The sequence below is a fragment of the Triticum dicoccoides genome, chromosome 4B (assembly GCF_002162155.2).
Source record: "Triticum dicoccoides isolate Atlit2015 ecotype Zavitan chromosome 4B, WEW_v2.0, whole genome shotgun sequence".
NCBI lineage: Eukaryota > Viridiplantae > Streptophyta > Magnoliopsida > Poales > Poaceae > Triticum > Triticum dicoccoides.
This window is the reverse complement of record NC_041387.1, coordinates 33639757-33660972: the sequence shown is the minus strand read 5'-3', so window position 1 is coordinate 33660972 and position 21216 is coordinate 33639757. Positions and strand designations below refer to the sequence as shown.

At 43.9% G+C, this 21216-nt stretch overlaps 3 protein-coding genes across 3 annotated transcripts; all 3 read right to left on the bottom strand.

Annotated features, from left to right (window-relative positions):
* Positions 1–333: 333 nt before the first annotated feature.
* LOC119294820 lies at positions 334–9901 on the bottom strand. Its single transcript, XM_037573092.1, has 3 exons — positions 9589–9901; positions 9351–9502; positions 334–875 (listed from the first exon to the last, which is right to left on the bottom strand). The coding sequence occupies exons 1-3, from the start codon at positions 9680–9682 to the stop codon at positions 795–797; spliced, it is 327 nt and encodes a 108-aa protein (XP_037428989.1). The 5' UTR covers positions 9683–9901; the 3' UTR covers positions 334–794.
* Positions 9902–11876: 1975 nt separating this feature from the next.
* Positions 11877–15876, bottom strand: LOC119292466. Its single transcript, XM_037571300.1, has 3 exons — positions 15774–15876; positions 13195–14374; positions 11877–12455 (listed from the first exon to the last, which is right to left on the bottom strand). Exons 1-3 carry the CDS (start codon positions 15874–15876, stop codon positions 12275–12277), a joined length of 1464 nt encoding a protein of 487 aa, XP_037427197.1. The 3' UTR covers positions 11877–12274.
* A 686-nt stretch (positions 15877–16562) lies between these two features.
* On the bottom strand, positions 16563–20902 carry LOC119294819 (chaperone protein ClpB1-like). The gene is made up of 7 exons (XM_037573091.1): positions 20505–20902; positions 18611–19448; positions 18133–18299; positions 17703–18043; positions 17315–17594; positions 17042–17239; positions 16563–16918 (listed from the first exon to the last, which is right to left on the bottom strand). Exons 2-7 carry the CDS (start codon positions 19422–19424, stop codon positions 16757–16759), a joined length of 1962 nt encoding a protein of 653 aa, XP_037428988.1. The 5' UTR covers positions 19425–19448; positions 20505–20902; the 3' UTR covers positions 16563–16756.
* Positions 20903–21216: the final 314 nt, after the last annotated feature.

The window sequence follows — 21216 nt, the reverse complement described above, 5'->3', positions numbered from 1 at the left end:
TATCTAGCATGCTAAAAAAATGGATTTTTTTTATTTTTCTAGTATTTGTTTTGACTTTTTTACTCGGCGCATGTGTAGATGATCCCGGGAGCCAAAACGCCTCACTTGAATGAGCATATGCGTTTGTGGGTATACAACCAAAATGTACGTTAGAGGTATATATATGGGCTATGGCTTGGATGCATCATCTGGACTGACACATACCGTGCTGCAAGTGTGACTTTGAGATTTTTACTCTTTTCTCATGCATTTTGAAAATGGACGTGGGCAATGGAAGAATTTAAGCTAAAAAATAATATTCCATGTCGCTGATGAAGGATCTGTGAGAGTAGATGTTACCATATCTGTCGCTCTCGTCACATTACAAGCATGCACACGCACTGCATTGAGTGTAGCCCAACCAATGTTTTTTCAGCTGTAACAAGATACCATTTCTAGCAACGAGTGACTATTGCAGTCTTCAAATACTGGTGCATCAAGTGTGATCGCAGGTGTCCTTTCTCTTACTGTCAGTTCAGTGCAATTTTCAATCTCCTGCAGGCGCAAGACAACAGCAATTTGGTACAATAGGGTGATGATGGTTTCTGCAACAAAGAAAATTTCTAGACAATTGCCCAAAACTAACAAAGAGAAATCCTGAGTAGCATCAACAGGGCCAGTTATAGGTTGGATTTCAAGAACATTCTGATTGCGGCACCCACGTCACAACACAATTATTCAATGTCCCAAACATGCTTCAGCCCAGTAACATCACATAGTTCTCCCAAGTCAACACTTCAAAAACAAACCAACTTTTATTGCGCTTTCCTGGCTTCTGCCGGGGGCTTCCAAAGACCAAGACGGTACTTGTGAGCAAAACTCAAAATCAACTTTCTCTGCATCAGGCAAAGCAACCAAATTAGTAATTTAACTCAAACAATAGTATCATAAATTAACCACATGAAAATGAAAAGAAATTAAACAGAGGAAACATATCAGGTAAGGATTCTACCAGTTGAACTCACAATAAATGTTAATGATGGCAATTAGCAGTTAGTAAGCTGTGAACCATCTTTATAGTTTGCGTGGGCTGAAATGCTTCTAGTCCACACAGATGCTCGTTGAGCTGATGTTCTTTAGAACACTACTCACAGTATTATACTAGCAAATGGAACGTCCGAGAAATGTTTGTGATACAGTAAGAGCTTTAAAATGTTACCCACACATTTCCAAGCTAACTACTTCCTAGGAAACATCATAATCGACCAAATAACACTCCATGCATGTCATGTCCGTATGCTAGCCGATAACTGACAGAAGGAATTACTTCAAATGCATTCAGAAATTACAAAAACTGTACTTTATCAAATTTTGCAGCCTATTGAACTCTCCAAGTCCAAATCAGATTTCAACATATTGCCAGCCTCCTCCTTCGCCAGACCGCCACAGCACCAACGCGTGCCTTCGCCAGCCCACCATATGGCACAACAGATACTTTGTATGTGTCAAGTCCTCCAACCACGCGTTCACTGACGTCTAACCTTAGTCCATCGGTGCTAAGTGCTACTTCATGTTGACTGCAGTAACTAGGTGAAGCAAACAAGTACATGTTGACTGTAGTAACTAGGTGAAACAAACAAGTACAAACTTGCTACCTGGAATGTTAGTACACTGGAATCTCCCTTCTTGGTTATCGGTTTTACCTACAAATTCCATCCTATATCAGATTATCTTGGGGCATGTTCAATAAACCTGCTGGAACTTGGTAGTGTTCTCTGTATTGGCCTGAATAACTCATGTGTTAAAACAGTGTCTGTTGTACTCCTGGTGATTCCGGCAGTGACATTATTGTAAGCATTATATAAACTATGCTTTCTGTTAGAAGTGGAGAAATGAAACCCAATGAAGTGATCCTGCAATTTTATCAGTCCACGGTACTCCTATACTATGTTTGTCAGTTATAACTCTATGCTATAAGAGATATGTAACTCTGTAGGCTATTAGTCCACGTGATGACAATGTTAGTACAGTCATTAAACTGTGTGCCCAAATCAAAACTATGCTCTCTTCTGAAGTTTATAGACAGGATCATAGCTATAATCATAGTTTCAAAACCAAACCGGGCTGCTGGTCAGACCGGAAAAAACAGAAACTGGCAGCACGTGCGGTTTCTTAAGCTCTATGGACCGCCCCGCCAACAAACCGGAAAGAACTGACCGGTTTTCGCACAAACTGGGAAAAAAACCAAAGCCAGTGGCAGGCGCATGGAACCCTGTGAAATAGAAAGATAACATGCAGCTGCAGGGGATCGAACCATGGTTAGTAGGAAAACGGGCTAAAGACTTGAATTTGGCACAACAACCATCTCACCTTGCTTGCTTTCATATTATATTGTGGTTTTCCTGATCTGAAGTTGCTGGAAAAGGACCTCTGTGATCGGTTGATCATTAGTCGTTTTTTAAGGTAAGTACGCAGGGGTGTCTTGATCGAAACCGAACTTCAGTTCCACCCAGCTCAGATTCTATGCAGCAGTGGGGAAGACCTGTTTATACTTTTTTGAGAATTCCATTTCTTCCTGCCGCACCCAAATTCTTTCCCAGCAGATGAAAATTGATATAAGATCTTGAACCCAGGGGGCTCCTATATTCTTAGCAGAGGCATTGATGCAGGCTATTAGAAATTTAGAATAAGGTGGTAAGGTCAAGGCATCTTCAAAACCCACATATGCCCTTTTTGATCTAGTAAGGGGAATGAAAGAAACAGGAATGTTGCACAGCAAAGTGTCAGCACTCATCCCCAAACTCCATAGGCCCCGCAATAGAAAGAGTTTACTTCGGTGCCGGAGAGCCGAAACCACTAAACGAAACAAGACATATTCACTTTGACCACAGCCACCCGCACTTGCCTACCCGACTGGCTATTTTAGCTATTCTCTCTTCAACCTTCCACTAACCTAAAATAGTCGTACCGCTCCCCCTTTAGAGATAGATTTCTTTATTCAAGCTAGCTAAACGCCCGAAACACGTCGATTTAGCCAAAGCAGGCCTGGAGAAAATAATGGGAGTCAGTGTCCCTTAAACGCCTTGTTTCCTCTTTATGGTGGCTTCTTCTTAATTGAAAGAAGATCTCTGCTACGCTTATGCCTTCAAACCCGAAAACAGCGGTTATTACGACACCAAGTGAAATAGCTGATTTTTCTTCCCTTCCTCTTTATGGTGGCTTCTTAAATGAAAGATCTCTGCTGCGTTTATGCCTTCAAACCTGAAAACAGCGATTATTACAACACCAAGTGAAATAGCTGATTTTTCTTCCCTTCCTCCCCTCCACCTATTGAAGTTGCGCTCACTCGCAGCCCTAAGCCTACAGTTCCTTTGCTTACCACCTAATCTTAATCTATTGCCCTGCCTCCAAGAGAAGAAATGGCACCAACCAATACAATGGCAGCTAGTTGTAGGGAAGCTGCTTCAGTGGAAGTTAGTTTGCCTAGTTGCTTTTGAGTTCGACTTGAACTAGTTTCCAAGCTTTTTATCATCCATGCCTATCAGTATAGTTATGTTTTCCAATCCGAGTGTTCCATCAGACTTACTCCATTTGCTTCTAGGGATAGATAGAGCTGGAGTCGTCAGTGCTAGAATGAAATGTGAATGAGAGCATAGATTGATTGTCCCACATGTACGTATAGTAAACGGTTAAAAATACTAAGGGTCCCTAACACTAATCTCCACATGAGAGGAACGTGTCCTCTCGGCCTTGATATGTACAATATGGTTTTTTCACTCATGACATGAGAGTGAGATTGATTATACGATGGAGGCAAATGGAAGAGCAGAAAGTGAGAGAATGTGGCATGAAGCACATGTAAGGTGTACAACTCTTGAGACGGATGCATCGAGGTGCTGGCCTGTGAGAACGCTTGTCATAGTGTTGCACCATATTTTGTGATTGGTCGTTCGTTTTAAATATGGGGAGTTTTCTGGGTCTAGTTTACCGGTCCTTAAATAAATGCGTGTGAAAAGTGAAATATTTGATGTGATGGATGTGCCTGGTGTCGATCAATGAAACATCAGCTTGATGCAGGATTTCAATAGAACGAAACACATCGTAAGTAGTAATAATTGAAAGCCCTGGGACTGCAACCAGAGCTACCTGGTCCACTGAAATACGATACTAAGGAAGAAAGCTCAGTAAAGATTCGAAGCTTCGAGCCAGCGAATCCACACACGGTCCGATCAAGGTAGCAAAAACCCCTTTAGAAGATTAAATGAATGTTGTCCACAGGTATCATTGCAGAGTAATCGCTAGCTATCTGGCTTGAAAAGGCGGTCCGGAGCTTCCTCTCTCCCAGCAAGCAAGACGAGATCCAAGCGGAAAAGCTAGTCTATTTCTATTGTACAGAATGCAATTCGATTCCGGATTGGTTTAGAACAAAGGGAATGCGCGAGCAAGAGCAAAGGATTGGTGCTCCGGTTCTGGAGACGGTTCGAAGGAAAAGAAAATGGCTCCAGACGAAGTAAGAAAAGCTGGTATTAGGCTGGCCATAGTTGGAGTCATGTTTTAGCTGCTCTTGGCAGAGTTTACTTATAAATAATGGTTCAGTTTTCCTTCCTTTTCTTTACCAGAAGCAAAGAAGTTTAGAGTTCGCGCTTGTGCCACGAAGGTAGCGATCGAATCCAAGCTATCTTTTTCGATGGAACTTTTTTGACCACTCACCACTTCTTGTTCCAGCTAACCTTAGTATGCAGCTAAACTAAATCCATCAACCATTCATGTAGTGAGGCAAACCATGATATCAACCAATCCTATAAGCATGCGATCCATCAGCCCGGCCCCAAGTAAACCATAAGGCATGACCCGAGCATATGCATTAAGAGGCTTTGACCAATTATTCTAACCGATCGGTCCGGTCCTTCTCCTCTTTTGTTATTATCTCCAGCTCTTGGTCTTTGCCCTGGGAATAATGGCTAAAGATTGAAGGTTCTAAGCCATAAACCAGAGCCGGTTATTTGAGTACCAATGTTGTTGGAGTCTAGCTTCCGACCAATCCACTTCACTTTGGAGGACATAACAGCTTAAGAAGAAATCGAGATCAAGCCCGTGGAAAGCATACACACGCTTGGGGAATGAATCAACTTTTTCATTCTCAATACTACTGAGGGCTTCTCCGATTGATTGCTTTCACTGTTATTCCCCAGATTGGTGAAATGACCTTTCGTCTTGCTTCTGTAAAATAATAAAATGTGCTTTCACCAAAAGAAAAAAAAAGATAGCTCAGTAAACGGCATTCAAGTAAAGTCAAGACAGGCCTTGCTTTCGCACATGAAGGAAAGAACTGACTCAGGTAAGCCCTATTGGAGGATTTAGGCTCGAGTACGATTAGAGCGACTTTTTCTGTTGAGCAGGCTGACCATTTTAAATAGGGGGAAACAAGAGACGATGGAAGATGAATATGGCTAGTCTACTGCTACTATATGATTGGCAATCCTTAACTATAGGGATGAAGCAAAGGAGCATAACCTACCTGAAACTATGCTTTAAAGCAAAGAAATCTATCAAAAATCTCATCCCAGTCTAAGAGGATATCTGAAGCTACCGATTCGGGATCTCACTCAAATCCCAACCTAGCACTTCTATATTTATTGCTTCTCCTTTTAGAAGATCCATAGCCGAGTAGAAGAGAAGAAAAGAGATTTCCTTACCTACTTTTGATGAAAGAAAGGTCATTTGCTACCGACAAGTCGACTAAACTTGGTTTTCACAATTGTCACCTATCTTTAAGCACCTTCTAGGCCACTTCCCAACCTAATGCATTCAACTCTGCCTTCGGTTTTGGTACTTCGGAATCAAGGGACAAACAAGCGATATCAGGACTCTTTTGTCGAAGACGTGGATAAAAAGGTTATTCCATAACTATATAAAATCCATAGTCACGCTCAGCATGCGGAAGTTTGTAAAAATGGCATCCCCCCGAAAACCAATAGGATTTCTTGGGGCCATCGAACACTAGTTTCTGGTTTCTCAAGACCCTGAGGCAAGGGCAGTGACACAACATTTTCTCAATATTGGATGTGCATTCTCGCATTTTTTTCGATTCAACTTCTACATCAGAAATTAGTGTCAAGGGATGGAGTTCCTGTTTTGTTAACTAAGTCTCGTGTTGTTTGCTTGAGGAAGGGACGGCATGCAGAGCAATTTCGCACGCACCCTTTACCTTCTCTCCCAAGGTAAGATAGGAACTCTTCCTTTCCAGGGTAGAAGGCAGATTTTTTTATGTTAGCAAAGAGCTCGAGTCTACGTCTACATACGCTATTAGATCTCGTTTCCTTTTTCCTTTCCCGATATGAGTGCGTGCGAGATGGCCGACGAAATATTCCACACTGAATGGTAGCTCCTAGCTGACGCCAGCACTATGCCTTCAAAACAACCTAAAGGGCAAAGGCTTTCAAGTATAAGACCAAACCAACTGAGCTAAGTAGGACTTCTGAAGAATCATAGAATACAAGTTGTTGATCAAAGACAAGACTACTCATTCTAAACTGAAATAGGCATTGGCTCTGCCTCCCTTTTTGACTCTACTCAATAGTTAGTTTGTTGGGGAATGGGGACGAATGGGGACGGGGTGCCACTTTTAATTAGGGGCAATCTCGAATAAAAGATAAAGGAAAAATAGGCAAGCACTCAAGCATGAGCTGAAATACTGGGTCCTCGCATAGTAAAATTAGTATGACATGCCGATAGATCCAGGGTCCCCAAGTCAAAATTCTTTCCAATCAAATACAAGTTCAAAACTGAGTTTTCTGGGGCTACCGATTCGTAGTTTTTGAATCTATCGAGTTCCTCCAGATCAGGAGGCTTTACATACAAAGCCGACAACACGGTAACATTAAGCTTCTTTTTTATTTATATAATTTGTGCTACTTCCACATGAAGTGAAAGGAACTTAGTTCAGAAGAGCCTTCCTACATTTGTGCACTGCAAAAAGCTATCACACCAAATGGTGCAAAGACACTCGACAAAAGACGAGCAACAACCCATGACAGCCTACATGGATGTTGCCTCTGCACCATCTTGCACTCGGTCCTCCAGCCTGATCCAAGGATGACGGAACCTGGGGCGGGATCAAAATGGTAGGAACTCCAACTGGTGGAGTAGGCAGAGTGGGGCGCATCTACAGGTTGAGCCTGATCCCTGCTGGATCTGGCAGAGCTGGCTGCGGGTTGAGCCTCTACAGGATTTGGTAAACTTTCTCCCCGTCATCTAATAAAACAGTTTCAAAGTGAAATCCATGGGTAAACGAAAGTCAATGAAAAAGAAAATGCAATTCATTGGGGGAATTCTTAATCATTGTCCCATCGGCCTAGAATTGCCTTTTGTTCTCCTAATGATTTTCGTATCATTATTATTACTTTGGTTTCTTAATAGGGGGATAATTCATCATCTAAGTCGTTCCCACAACAAATTGCATTTTCTTTTTCTTTGCTTTTTGTTTACCCATGGATTTCGTTTTGAAACTGTTTTATTACATAACAGAGAGAAAGTTTTACCAAATCCTGCATAGGGTCAGGCTCAACCCGCAGAAGCACTACCAGATCCAATAGGGGATCAGACTCAACCCGAGGATGCGCCCCCCACTCTGCGTGTTCCACGAGTTGAAGTCCCTGCCATTTTGAACCCACCTCTAGTTCAATCATCCTTGGATCCAGGCAGAAGGTCGGAGGATCAAGTGCAAGATGCTGCAGAGGCAGCAGCCATGGGGCCTGCCAAGGGCTATTGCTCGTCTTTTGTCGATTGTCTCTTCACCATGTGGTGTGATAGCTTTTAGCAGGGCGCAAATGTAGGAAGGCTCTTCTGAACAACGTCCCTTTCACTTCATGTGAAAGTAAGACAACTTATATAAATAAGAATAAGAAAGAGAAGCGTAATGTTACCATGTTTTTGGTTTTGTATGTAAAGCCTCCTGATTCGAAGAAACTAAATAGATTCAAAAACTACGAATTGTAGCCCCGAAAAATTCAATTTTGAACTCGTACTTGATTGGAAAGAATTTTTACCTGGGGACCCTAGATTTATCGGCCTAAATATTTATGGTACTTTTAAGTAAGCCCGTTCCCTAAATATCTTAGGAAGCTAAGAAGACAGAAAAAGTTCAATAATCTTCTCCCTTTGATAGGCATTAATCAAAAAGCCCGTGCGTTGCAACGGGAGAAAAAAATACCACACGCCCCTCATCCAATAACAATGACTCAAGACCCCAAAGGTCCACATCTTTTATTTTAACATGGCATTAGCAAAAGAACCTGCTCGTTGCAACAGGAGAGGAAAAATACCACACGCCCCTTGTAAGTTGTGGTTGTACGAGAGATAGATTGAGGGATCGCACGCCTCAAAGGGTTGCGGTGCTTCTCTTTATATATCACAAAGGATTAGTACAAATACAAGGTATGTACGGTATGTTAAAATCCTAAGACGTATACAACGTGGATTCTAACACCCTCCCTCATTCTTAACCGGTGTCAAGAAGGTTGAGATTGCATCGACAGACTTCAAACAAGGAAAGTGGCAGCGGCTTGATAAAGATGTCAGCAAGTTGATCTTTAGACAAGATGAACTTGATCTGTAGTAGATCTGGGATGTTTCTATTAGATATCTGATTTAGTAAAATGCTAAGTATCTGAAGCTGTATGATATTCAGATTAATTTCGTTTAGTTTACTTCTGCATTTCGAAGGGGAGCCTTGGCGCAGTGGTAAAGCTGCTGCCTTGTGACCATGAGGTCATGGGTTCAAGTCCTGGAAACAGCCTCTTACAGAAATGTAGGGAAAGGCTGCGTACTATAGACCCAAAGTGGTCGGACCCTTCCCTGGACCCTGCGCAAGCGGGAGCTACATGCACCAGGTTGCCCTTTTTTTTTTTACTTCTGCATTTCCTTCAATTATTATGTTTCTGCAGGGTCATGTTTCAATCATCATTTTCCAGGATATGCAGTCTTATTAAACATCTTAATCGGTTCTTCCAGGATATGCAGTCCTATACCTAAAACATTGGAAAAATCAAGAGGTTTTGAACATATACACCCCGTATATACTGCAGCTTTTTAATTTTTCTTATTTTTTCCATCCCAGACTTTCTCAAATTCCTTCATCAAGATGGATGGACGCGGCAACAGGCGCCTTTGTGTTCTTGTACACACGAACTAACCCAATGACTCTTTTCCAAGCATCACAAGATTGGAGAACAAAACCTAACCAAACTCTACATTTACACAATGAAATGGCCGAAGAAGCACGGCATAGCCAGAAACCACATCAAGCCTTCAGCGAAGCTACAAAGAAATAACTAAATCAAAGGAATGTCTGGAACAGGGAGGACACGTACATGCTTGCAGGGGACGCCGAGCTTCTTGAGCCGCAGCGTGCGGGTCTCGAGCAGCCTCTGGAGATCGCCGCCTACGGCCTCCTCCAACTTGGCGGCGTGCGTCTCCACCCCCTTCCCGACGCCGTTCAAGAACTCCACCACGCCTACCTTGGCTGCGCAAAGGAATTCCAATCCATTTCACCACAACGAACGGCGGAAGAACCGCGGAGTTCACGGATCAGGAGGAAAGTGACTGTACCTTGGTAGGGCTGGGCGTAGAAGGATCTCGCCGGAGCTCCGGCGCCGGGGTGGAGGAGGAGGCGGCGCACATGGGATGCACACGCGAAGGCCATGGCCCCCGGGACGCCACGCGCGGGAGGGAGACGCCGGCCTGGACGATGCCACGCACGCAGGGAGACGTCGGCCTAGGCGGCTTCACGCACGGGAGGGTGGCGCTGTCCTTGGCGCCACAACGCAGGGGAGGCTGCCGCCGTCGGAGCAGAGGGGCGGTGGTACCGCGCGGAGGAGAGACGTGGTGGGATGGGGAGCGCCGCCGCACGCGAAGACGGGAAGAGGAGGATGGCTATAGGGTTAATCAGTGGGCCTTCCAGTCGCACAGACAAAGCCCACGGATGCAAGTCCAACTAAAATGCAATTTTAGGGAAGGGCCGTGCTACAGTAGAATGAAGCCCAAGCCCGGCCTAAATCTGTTCTATGCTGCAAACCAAGAGCCTGGCCCAAGACGCTAGCTCGTACAGGTCTGGGCTTTTCGGCCGGGCTTGGTTTGGGCTGCCCATGCCTAGGTTGAGGCTAGAAAAGGGTCTACTCGAAGGATAGGCCCCAACTCTTATTGGGCGCCCTCGACGCTGATTAATCATAGATTTCTCTACAAACCGGCGCACCCCTCATACTGGGCTCGGACTATTTACTTTTTTTTCTTTAAACTTTAAAAAATATGAACGCACTGCAAGATTCGAATTCCGAACCTTTGGTTTACTTCCAAACCGGAATAACCACTGGTATAGCTCACCTGCTATGCCTAGTTACTTCTTTTCTTCTTCTTTTTTGCGTCAAACCAGAGTAACCAACCTTTTATTTTTGTTCTTTTTCTTTTTCCATTTTAAATTTCATGATTTTTTTTCTTTTTCGAATTCGTATTTTTTTATTAAACATGAACTTTTCCAAATTCTTGAACTTTAATCATATTCGTGAACTTTTTCAAAATTTGTGAAAAAAATTCCTCAAATATGTGAAATTTTTTATTTTCATAAACTTTTTTGTCTCAAATTTGTAATTTTCTTTCCAAATTCGTGAACTTTTTTCCTCAAATACATGAACTTTTCCAGATTCATGATTTTTTTCTAAAATTCATAAACTTTTCAAATCCATTAACTTTTTTAAAATATGCCATTTTCTCAAATTAGTGAACTTTTTCCTAAAATTTGTGAACTTTTCCCAAATTCACGAACTTTTAAAAAAAATGTGGAATTTTTCAAATTCATGAGTTTTTTTTCAAATCCTCACCCCACCAGGTATACGTGCCAACCATCGACTTCCACGACACAGCCATGCATCCTCTCCCCAACGCAAACAGCACCCTCACGGCTTCAACGCCCCTACATGGACACTTAGGCATCAATGAGTGCAGTCAGTCGTTGACGCTTGTAAGGCATCTTTCAAGCCCAATTGTGAGCACCGCCGAAAAAAGACATTTAAACCTCTAATTGGGTTTTGGCACTGATGACATGTGACTTGAGAGACTAATGGTTTAACAAGTGTTCAAAGAGTAATTAGCCCCAAAGCGTTGAAAGGAATTAGGGTTAGAGATCCTCCCAAGAAAAAAGTGAAAAGACGACAATACATTATAATTTGCCATTATTTCTCATGTATTTGAACTGTAGGAAAAGCTGCAATATTAAGAGGGTGAGAAAAGTTAACCTAAGCGTCGTTACACGAAATTTGTGTACCTCGCATACTAGTGGAAATTGTAGATTAAGGGGTGACACAATGATCTCACCAACAAAGCTCGCAAAACGAAGGAAACATGCACGACAAAATTACCCAGGTTCAGGTGGAGGTGGGTAACAACCCTACTTCTTGTCTTCGTTGGTACTCCCTCCGTCCCGAAATTCTTGTCTTAGATTTGTCTAAATACGGATATATTAAGTCACGTTTTAGTATTAGATACATCTGTATCTAGACTAATCTAAGACAAGAATTTTGGGACGGAGGGAGTATATCTTATTATAGTGAATACAGATTACAAGAGTATATGCTGAGTACAGAACCATTCCTGTACAGATCTATGTTCTCCGCACAATTGCCGAAGTAGAGTGCCTCGAACCGATTGTCAAACTCTTGTTGCTTCAGGTGGCACAAATCTCTGTGAGAATAACTGCTGAGGAAGAGGCATGAAGAATGTGGTCCGGAAATTCAGAGCGTATGTTGAAGCACCACAATTTCCACTTTGTGCCAACCTTCCATTCATTATTAAAGCGCGCGAGCAGGAGAGAAAGCATGACATTCTGACTCCACGAACAAAGCAACTGAACAAACAACAGCTCATTGGATAGATTTACTAGGCAGGGATATTACAGGGAGCACAAGAACTTCAGTTAAACAACATAGGCCCTGTCAGACATCGTGCTTAACTTAACAGCGTGCATCCTAGCGATAAACTAACTTTAGCATGCCTTAACTACAGACTACTCCCTCCGTCCGAAAAGACTTGTCCCAAGCTTGTCCCTCAAATGGATGCATCTAGCACTTACTTGATGCTAGATACATCTATTTGAGAGACAAGTTTTTTCGGACGGAGGGAGTACTTAAGAAGACACCAAACTAAACCCATATATATACAAAAGACTCGGGCTGACTGATCGGGGAGCAGGCACAAAGGTCACAGAAAGGTCAACATATGAAGTTGGTGATAACTAACACCAGAGTCATGGAAAGTAGGGGTCTTCCTTCTTCTGATATATTGCAAACAACTGCTTCGAGTAACGTAAAGCTATCTTGTGACAGAACTTGAGAGCATGCCGATTGTACTTCTCCAAGTCCTGTACGGTCTTCTTAAGCGGCCCAGCAGCATCACCATCCAGAAGAAACTGTGCTATATGAGAACCCCTAAACACAGAAAACAACTTGCAGGGTGAGACAGACAGAAACCCCAAGTTCAATGCTAGTTCTTGATCCCTTCCTCAACGACTGATGTAATATGCTTAAAAATGAAAGCAAAAGAAAATATCACCTACGTTTATGGTGTGTGTTACTTATTCATATGTGTCAAACAAAACTGGTTATGTGTTTATTATGCTATATAACCAAATAGAACAAAAGCTAAAATCTTGAGCATCAGAACGAACGGTACCTAAGAACGGAGTTTGACATGCTGACAGTTCAACCTACATGCATGTGGCATAGAGTTCTACACGGGAAAGAGGAGTATTTTGTAAATAGAACAATACCTATTAGTCTGAGAAGCCCTGCATTATACATGGAAAATAGTGGTTCTTTACAAACAGAACTGAACATCAAGATCAGTATAACACATGGTCAAGTCAATGCAGTATCTGTCAACCCAATGATAGCAAATCCCTTCTTCTCTAAAGACAAAAAAAATTCTATACAGAAATGTCTAGATTAAAGTTCTTGTTGCGAACTAGGCCAAACTGCCGTACGGACAAAATGCTATGCAGACAATGAGCAGTCCAAATAATGTCAAGACAAAACTAAATAGCAAATGTAGTACTACGTAAATGGTGATACAACTGTGTGCAGAGCTCTCGACTAAAGTGTAAGTAAAGAGGGTACTTGCACTGCAAATACACAAATAAATTACCCTTAGTAATATTAGTAGGTATACCTTCGGGCATCTATCTGGCTAAATCCTTTTTTGTTGTGAAGGATAGTGGCTTTTTCTGCCTGTTCTTCTTCGGTCTGCTTTCGATAGAGGGCACAAACAGCTTTCAGGCAAAGTTCAGGGTGTTCACCAAATGCTGATAGCATCTCTGCCTCAATCTCCCAATCCTTACTCTTGGCATTCCTTTTGCCGCGTATCCTAGCTATAACATCTTCATAAGTGTCCTCATTGCCAGACTCTTCTGGTCCAGCAGAGGATTCTTCAACAGAATCAGCAAAATTTTCTGAATCATCTATAAAATCTTCCATACTACCATCCTCTTCTGAATCATCCTCACTCTCTTCATGATTGTTGGGTTCAAAAAACTCAAGCTCCCGACGTGTAGGTCGCATTCTCTTTGACTGGCTGTTAGTTAACCGAGCTGAGGGCCTTGTTCCAGGAGTAGAACACCCCTCGGTTCCGTATAATTCAACATCGTCAACCTCACTCTCGATCCCTGTTGTAACTAGAGGTGAACCAGGTTTTTGATTAACCACACGAGCACCCTCACTGCCATCCTCACTCTCACTGTCACCGACTCCACGCCACGCACGCTTCCTGCTGCTTGTAACACCCACATCCCCATCTCTATGCCCTTGACCATTCTCATCCCCGTCCTCACTCTCGCTGTCACTGATCACGCGTGCCGCCGCTACGCACTTGTTGCCTCGCGGCGTGATGAGAACATCATCGTCATCCAGAATCACGTTGACATCAACAGCCATCTCATCTTCCTCGCCGTCACTAACCTCTATGACATGATTCATCACATGCCCTCCCGCGATGTCGGCTGTTTTTTGCTTGCTTCCGCCGAGACCCGCCTCCAATCGACCAAAGCCTCCCTCAGACACGGCCTTCCTCAAGCCCGCGTTCTCGGCTTCGAGTAGCGAGACCCTAGCCTCCAGGCCGGCGATGCGGGAGGACTTGGCGGCGAGCTCGGCCTTGAGGGCGTCAACCTTCTTCGCGCTCTCCGCGAAGGCCGTCCTCGGCGGCCGCGGACCCGGCTCAGGCCCCGCCGACGATTTAACGGCAGAGCCCTGGCGGCGGAGCGGCGGCGGAGGGTGGTCGGCCGTGCTGTGTTTCTGTCCGGGAGGGATCTGTGGGTGTGGGAGGTCAGAGGAGGAGAGACTTTGCGCTTTCTGGGCTACGAAACGGGAAGTCCATGACGAATCAACTTCTCGTTAGTTTGGACTTTGGACCCTGATGAAGTGCTGGTTGGGGCTTTGGGTCCAGGACAACACTGCCACCGGTCCGACTTATTTCTTCTTTTCGTTTATAGTTATTTCTGGTTTTTTCTTTTCTATTTTTTTCATTTTTTCTGTTTCTTTTCTTTCGTTCGTTTTTTTCTTCTCCTTTTTTTCATTTTGTTTGACAATATTCCAATTTTTGTTCGTGTTTTCGAAAAAATGTTCAGATTTTGAAAAATTGTTCTCAAAATTCAAAAATTGTTCTCGTTACACAAAATAGTTCAAAACTTTTGAAATTCAAAAAATATACCGGATTTCAATTTTTTGTTCACGCACTCAAAAAATGTTCACGCTTTCAATATACATTGCCCATCACAAGACAAACACTTCATTGTAAGAGAAAGACAAGCATTCGTCGTCTCATATAGCAAATTAGTTCTTCAAAGCAAATACTAAATGGGAAGGAAATAATATAACGATTTGATGATGACTCCTAGACAGATCTTATTTCTACAAACAAAAATAAAACATGACTCAAACATGAAGCGCCATATGTTTGGCCGTTATTCAACTGATTTTATCATAATAAACATCTTTAAGACTAAAAGCGCACTTAAGATTGTTCCACATAAGTCTGGCCAAAGAACATTGCAAGAACAGGTGATCAACGTATTCTTCTTTACCACGGAACTAACAGGAGCTATTCCCATGCCAGCTCCTTCTTAGCAAGTTATCTTTAGTTAACACGATGTTCCTTAGAACAAGCTACACAAGCACTTCGATTCTCAACGGCATTTTTGTTTTCCACAAAGAGCTTGAAGGGGAATTTGATATTGTCATCAATCAGTTTTCTATACATCATGTTAACTGAAATTTTCCCAAAGAATAATGCCCATCTAATATAGTCTGGCCCATCCTTACATTGCATTTCATCACACGTCTCTTGTATACTCTCCCGTAGCCTAAGAGTATCGCCACCCAAAGTATGACGGAAAATGACCGAGGAAAAGCCTCTCTCGGAACACCTTTGCGACTGTAATATTTTTGGCAAAACGGACATTGCATAGGCGCGGATAGGATTGAATTTATCCCCCACCCACCAGTCTTCCCACAACCGAGTCATTTTCCCATACCCCACACAATGCTTGCACAAAATATGATTTTAGGGCTAGATTTTCATAAAAGGACATCATATAGGTAGGCATATTATCTAGGCAAGACTTAATCAGAATAAGCCTACCACTGATGGCCAGGAGGAGCGCCTTCCCTGCCAACTACTGCATACTTTTTCAAGTTTATTACTCTGTACCGGTCTCCAATCTCTATTCCTAATTCTATGCTCATTAACAGGCATACCTAGATATTTCATTGGTGATTTTACTGTAATTATCAGCCTTATTTTTAGCCTCCCCAAAAGGGAAAGCTCACTTCTATGGAAGTTTATATTCAAACCAGACATCTGTGGCATGAGGTGGTCGGCAAGGATGCCGGGTAGCACGGCCGTCGTGAACAGGAAGGAGTCGGCGACTTAGTGCGGCAGGAACCGAGCACGGTGGGTGCCGGCAGCTGAAAGTAGAACTGGTCGGTGCAGACAATGCCGAGGCTGAACAGGTGGAGATGGCTGTGAACCGTTGGGTGTGGAACGGAGTGAGGCGTCAGGCGCGAGGCTGCACATGCTAGCTTAGCTTCTCTCCTTCTTCTCTCTCCCTTTGATCCTGGCGTGGATAGCCTGGAAGCGCCCCTTCATTTTGGATGAATGGTTGTTCTACTGGGTTTGATTTCATCTCTGCAAGTTGCCCTCAAAGTAGATTTGTGTAAGTTCGCTTTTGATGGATGGTTGTAAAATTCAGCTATGAAAATGAAAAGAAAAACGACCGGGTGCTAATTACAACTTATAGTCTTAGAATGATTAAAATGTGATCAATACGTTTAATAAGTTCGCCAGCACAGTGAACCCTTGATTGTGTCCGAAGGTCTTTTTTGGTTCAACGGAGTTTCATGGGAACTGTAGAGGATTTTATTCCTTAAGAACTATACACTCCCTCCGATCCAAAAAAAAAGTGTTGTGGCTTTAGCTCAAATTTGGACCAAAGACGCGACACTTTATTTGGATCAGATGGAGAACTATTTGCTATGGGAGTGATACGACTAAATCATTGCTCGCTGATAAGTTTCATGACTAGACTCAATAGTATTTACAGGTTCAATAGCCTAAGTGAGTTTTCTCCTAAATATGGACATGGTGATTGTTCATAATAAACTCCTAGAAAATTTGACAAACTTATTATCAGTGTTCCAAGCTCCATGTGTTCTAGAGCTAAGACCACGTTGGTCTAGGCTCACATCTTCTTCACCACTTCATAGTGCAACCCCTTTTTGTCGTCAGTAGCTTCAATGCAGATTGTTGAGCCTTCACTGGCTTCTCCCTTGACCAACATCTTGGAAAGAGTTGTCATCACATTCTTTTGCATCCACCTCCTTATGGGTCTTGCACCGTAGGTCTACAAGAGATGTTGATGCATGGTTACCGAAACATATGAACATGTGGAGAAGAAACAACCTCCTGTCACATGAAAACAGGAGGCTTTAATCGTGTGATAATTTTGAACAGAAGATATACTTACTGGGCTGTATGATTCCGATAAGATGGTGTCCAACGCGGCATCACTAACAGAAAGAGAGATGCCCTTGGTAGCTACTCTGGCCATAATGCTCTTCATCTGGATTTTCATTATCTCCTTCAGTTTGTCGTGCGAAAGCGGCTCAAATATAACAATCTCACTCAGTCTGTTGAGAAGCTCAGGCTTGAAGTGCTTGCAAACCTATATGAACAAACACATATAATCATTAGCAATTGCTGCTGCAGCTTTCACAGGGGTTGTCTGAGACTCACAGACCTGTTCCATGAGAAGTTCCCGTGTAGATTCCGTTGTGTTTTTTCTAGCCGTCTTTGATATTAAGTAATCAGATCCAAGATTTGAGGTCATGATGATGATGGTATTCTTGAAATCTACAGTCTGGCCTCTGCCATCAGTCAACCTGCCATCATCAAGGATTTGAAGAAAAATATTGAACACCGAGGGATCTGCTTTCTCCACCTCATCAAAAAGGATGACACTGTACGGGTTCCTCCTAACTTTCTCAGTCAGTTGTCCACCATCTTCATAGCCACGATAGCTTTAAGATGTTAAAAGAGACCAGTCAAACTTCAGATTAAGACTAGATACAATAAGATAATGTAATGCTAAGAAAATAAGGAAATAGCACATAGTATACGAATTAAACCTTGGAGGTGCTCCAACAAGACGCAACACAGAACTACTCCCAACATATTCAGACATGTCAAAGCGAACCAACATCTTCTCACTATCAAATAGCTGTTCGGCAAGAGCTTTTGCGAGCTCTGTCTTTCCGACACCAGTTGAGCCCAAGAAGAGGAAAGAGCCTATGGGCTGGCCAGGATGATCAAGGCCAGCTCTAGAACGTAACACTGCATCTGCTACTAGGTTGACGGCTTCATCCTGGCCAACAACACGCTCATGCAGTCTGTCCGCTAGGCAGATTAACTTATCCTTCTCGTCTTGATTAAGTGCGGTGACAGGAATTCCAGTCCATCGGCTCACAACCTTCAAATAACAACATAGGAACATCATGGTAAGCATGACTCGTCGATCACAACAATAGACACAAATATTATTAAGAAAAGAATGCCTACTTGTGCGACATGATCTGGGGTGATAATTGCTTCCTTCATTGCCTTTGCAGAGCTACTTTTTGTAATGTTCACTTCCGCCTTTTGGCGGTTAATCTGCCTCATCTTTTTGCTTGCAGTGGCGCATGCCTCGTCAATTAGATCAATTGCCTTGTCAGGAAACTGACGACCTGCAGTACAGATAGAAATAACATCCATCAGTTTTCTCCAGCATATACATTCTTGCCACTAATCAATGCATTGATGTACCCAATGCAACAAGGGTGCTCCAATGTAATTATCCTCCCCCTTGAATTGTACAGCACAACTTTCATGTAAATAGCTTAAATTGGCAAGTGAGCCTTAACAAAGATGAACATCTGACTATAACAAATTAAGATCATATATACTCCATCTTCTTCCCTTTCTTTTTAATTATACTTTCTAAGTGACTAGGTGGGTGCACATCAAACAACATGAGTGAAACTGATGGGTTCCTCACCGGTGATATAGCGGCCAGCAAGCTGTGCAGCAGCAACAAGAGCTGCGTCCTGTATTACCAAGCCATGGTGCCGTTCGTGCCGTTTCTTTAGCCCCTGCAAAATCTCAATGGTTGTGTCCATGCTCGGCTCCTCGACCTGCACCTTTTGGAACCGCCGCTCTAGTGCGGCATCCTTCTCGATGAACTTACGGTACTCATCGAAAGTTGTGGCACCCACGCAGCGGATACGGTCGCGGGCCAACGCTGGCTTCAGCATGTTGGCAGCATCGTTGGCACTCTTCCTGGACCGCCCGGCGCCAAGAAGCATGTGCATCTCGTCGATGAACAGAATCACCTTGCCGTCCGCGGCCTCCACCTGCTTTATCACGTCCTTCATGCGTCTCTCGAAGGAGCCACGCCACTTGGTCCCGGCCACCAATGCGCCGACGTCGAGCTCAATGACGCGCGCACCGGCGAGAACATCGGGGACCATCCCGGCGGCAATGCGCTGGGCGAGGGCCTCGGCCACAGCCGTCTTGCCAACCCCTGCAGCGCCGACGAGCGCGACGCAGTTCTTGGTCCGGCGGCAGAGGATGGAGACGACACGGTCAATCTCGTCATCGCGGCCGATCACCGGATCGGTTTTTCCAGCGAATGCCGTCATGTCCCGGCCAAACTTCCGGAGGCACGCGCGGCGTTGGCAGTACCTCCACGCTGCCCAGCCCACAGCAGCGGCTGCCCCAAGGCAGAGGACGGCTTTGGTGTCGCTAGACAGGTGTGCGCCGGAGCGCGGCGCAGAGGCTCCCAACTGATCGTAAACTCTAGGCTCCACCATGACCCTCTCGAAATGCTTACGATCCTGAACAAGCCAAAACACCAAGTTGCTTCAAACATGCATACATATACATATACATATATAAAAGACCACAAGTTAATTGTCTTGCAGGGATTAAACTTTGTTTTGTATGCGGTGTGGAGTTCTGAAACTAATTGGGATAAGTATATTTTTCGTCCTCAAACTCTGGCGATAGTATAGAAATCATCCCTCAACTCTGAAACCACTAAAACTCAATCCCTCGACTATTTAAACCGGATACTTTTCATCCCTCACGATGCTTAAAGTGGTTTTGGTATGTCGTAGACCCGGTTTTGACTAAAATCGTCCACCTGGCCTGGTTTTGACCTGCATGTAATCTGACCTATGTTATTTATGGAAAATTGGGTTTGCTCGGAGCATTTCAGTCGCATGTTTGTCCAGTTTGGTAACAGCAAATTGTATGCTAACTAGATGGTTTCAGTTCCAGACCATTTTATAAACTGAATGGGATTCATAGCAAATTGTTCACATGATTTTAGACAACTGTGTAAACTGAATGCATTGCCGATTGTTCACTTGTTAATAGATGATTGGACAGAGAGTACTGGACCGAACAGATTGCATGACAAACATAGTCTGACAACCACAAACATAGTACTGATTAGTCTTACAAGCAAACCATAAGGGAATTCTCAAAGTCTGACAAAGTAAGTGAGAAATACTACAAGCAACCACAAACATGAATTCAGACATAACCACAAGGGATAACCACAAACATGAGTACAAGTACACTAGTCCAGTAGTTAGTTTTGCTGGGACTTTCTTTGCTCTTTTATTTCCTCCAACTTGAAAACTTGCAGCACCAAAATGCAACATTGACTGTAAATGACCAACTAGACTGCACATTTACTGTCACATTTGAACTTGAAGCAGACATCCAAAATATTACTGCACATTTACCGTCAATGATGAACTAGACTGCACATTTAAGTTCGAGGACGAAAAATATAGTTATCCCAAACTAATTTAACTAGCAGTGCTAGCATTTGACGACATCAAAGATAGCAGGATCTGGCAAATTGATGGACAGAAAGTAACCTTGTTTTTTCTTCAGAAAACAGAGGAAAGTGATTATCAGGACTCTTGAGCGTAGCTGCTCCGATGAGCGCCGCCGCTCGCAGCGATGTCCAGTCCGCCTCTGCTCGGCCCAATGCCCAGGACGCCTCGTCGCCTCGTCTTGGTTAGGTGCACGCCGGCGCCGTTCGAGTCCCCAATCCGCCGACGGATGCTCCGCGGCTCAACACCAGAAACCCTCGTCGCCTCGATCTGGGTAGGTGCGCACCGGCACTGCTCCAATTCCAATCCACCGGTGGATGCTCCGCTGCTCACGCCCAGGAGCCCTCGTCGGCTCGACCTGGTCAGGTGCGCGCCGGCGGCGGCGGCGCTCGAGTCCCCGTCAGGTCTGCTCTCGCACGCACTTTCCTTCTTTTTCGATAACCCGCACGCACTCTTTTTTTGAGAGGTAACACGCACGCACATGTCCAAGAGTAAAAGCACGCACTTTCGTGGGCTACCCATTCTAACTGGGCCGTAAGGCCTTCTACAATTGAGCTGCTGGTAAAAGGCCGGCTACGCAGTGGGCATGAATTTTAGCCGCCCACACCTCCAACAAATGCAGAAGTTCGGTCCTCGAGGTCCAACTTGTACTATTTCTCGAAACACCAAAGACGCTATCCCTTGCTAGTTCCCTCTCGCTAGGGTTTTCTTCCTCTCGGGGCGATCTTGGTCGCCGCCGTTGAGTCCTGGCTTT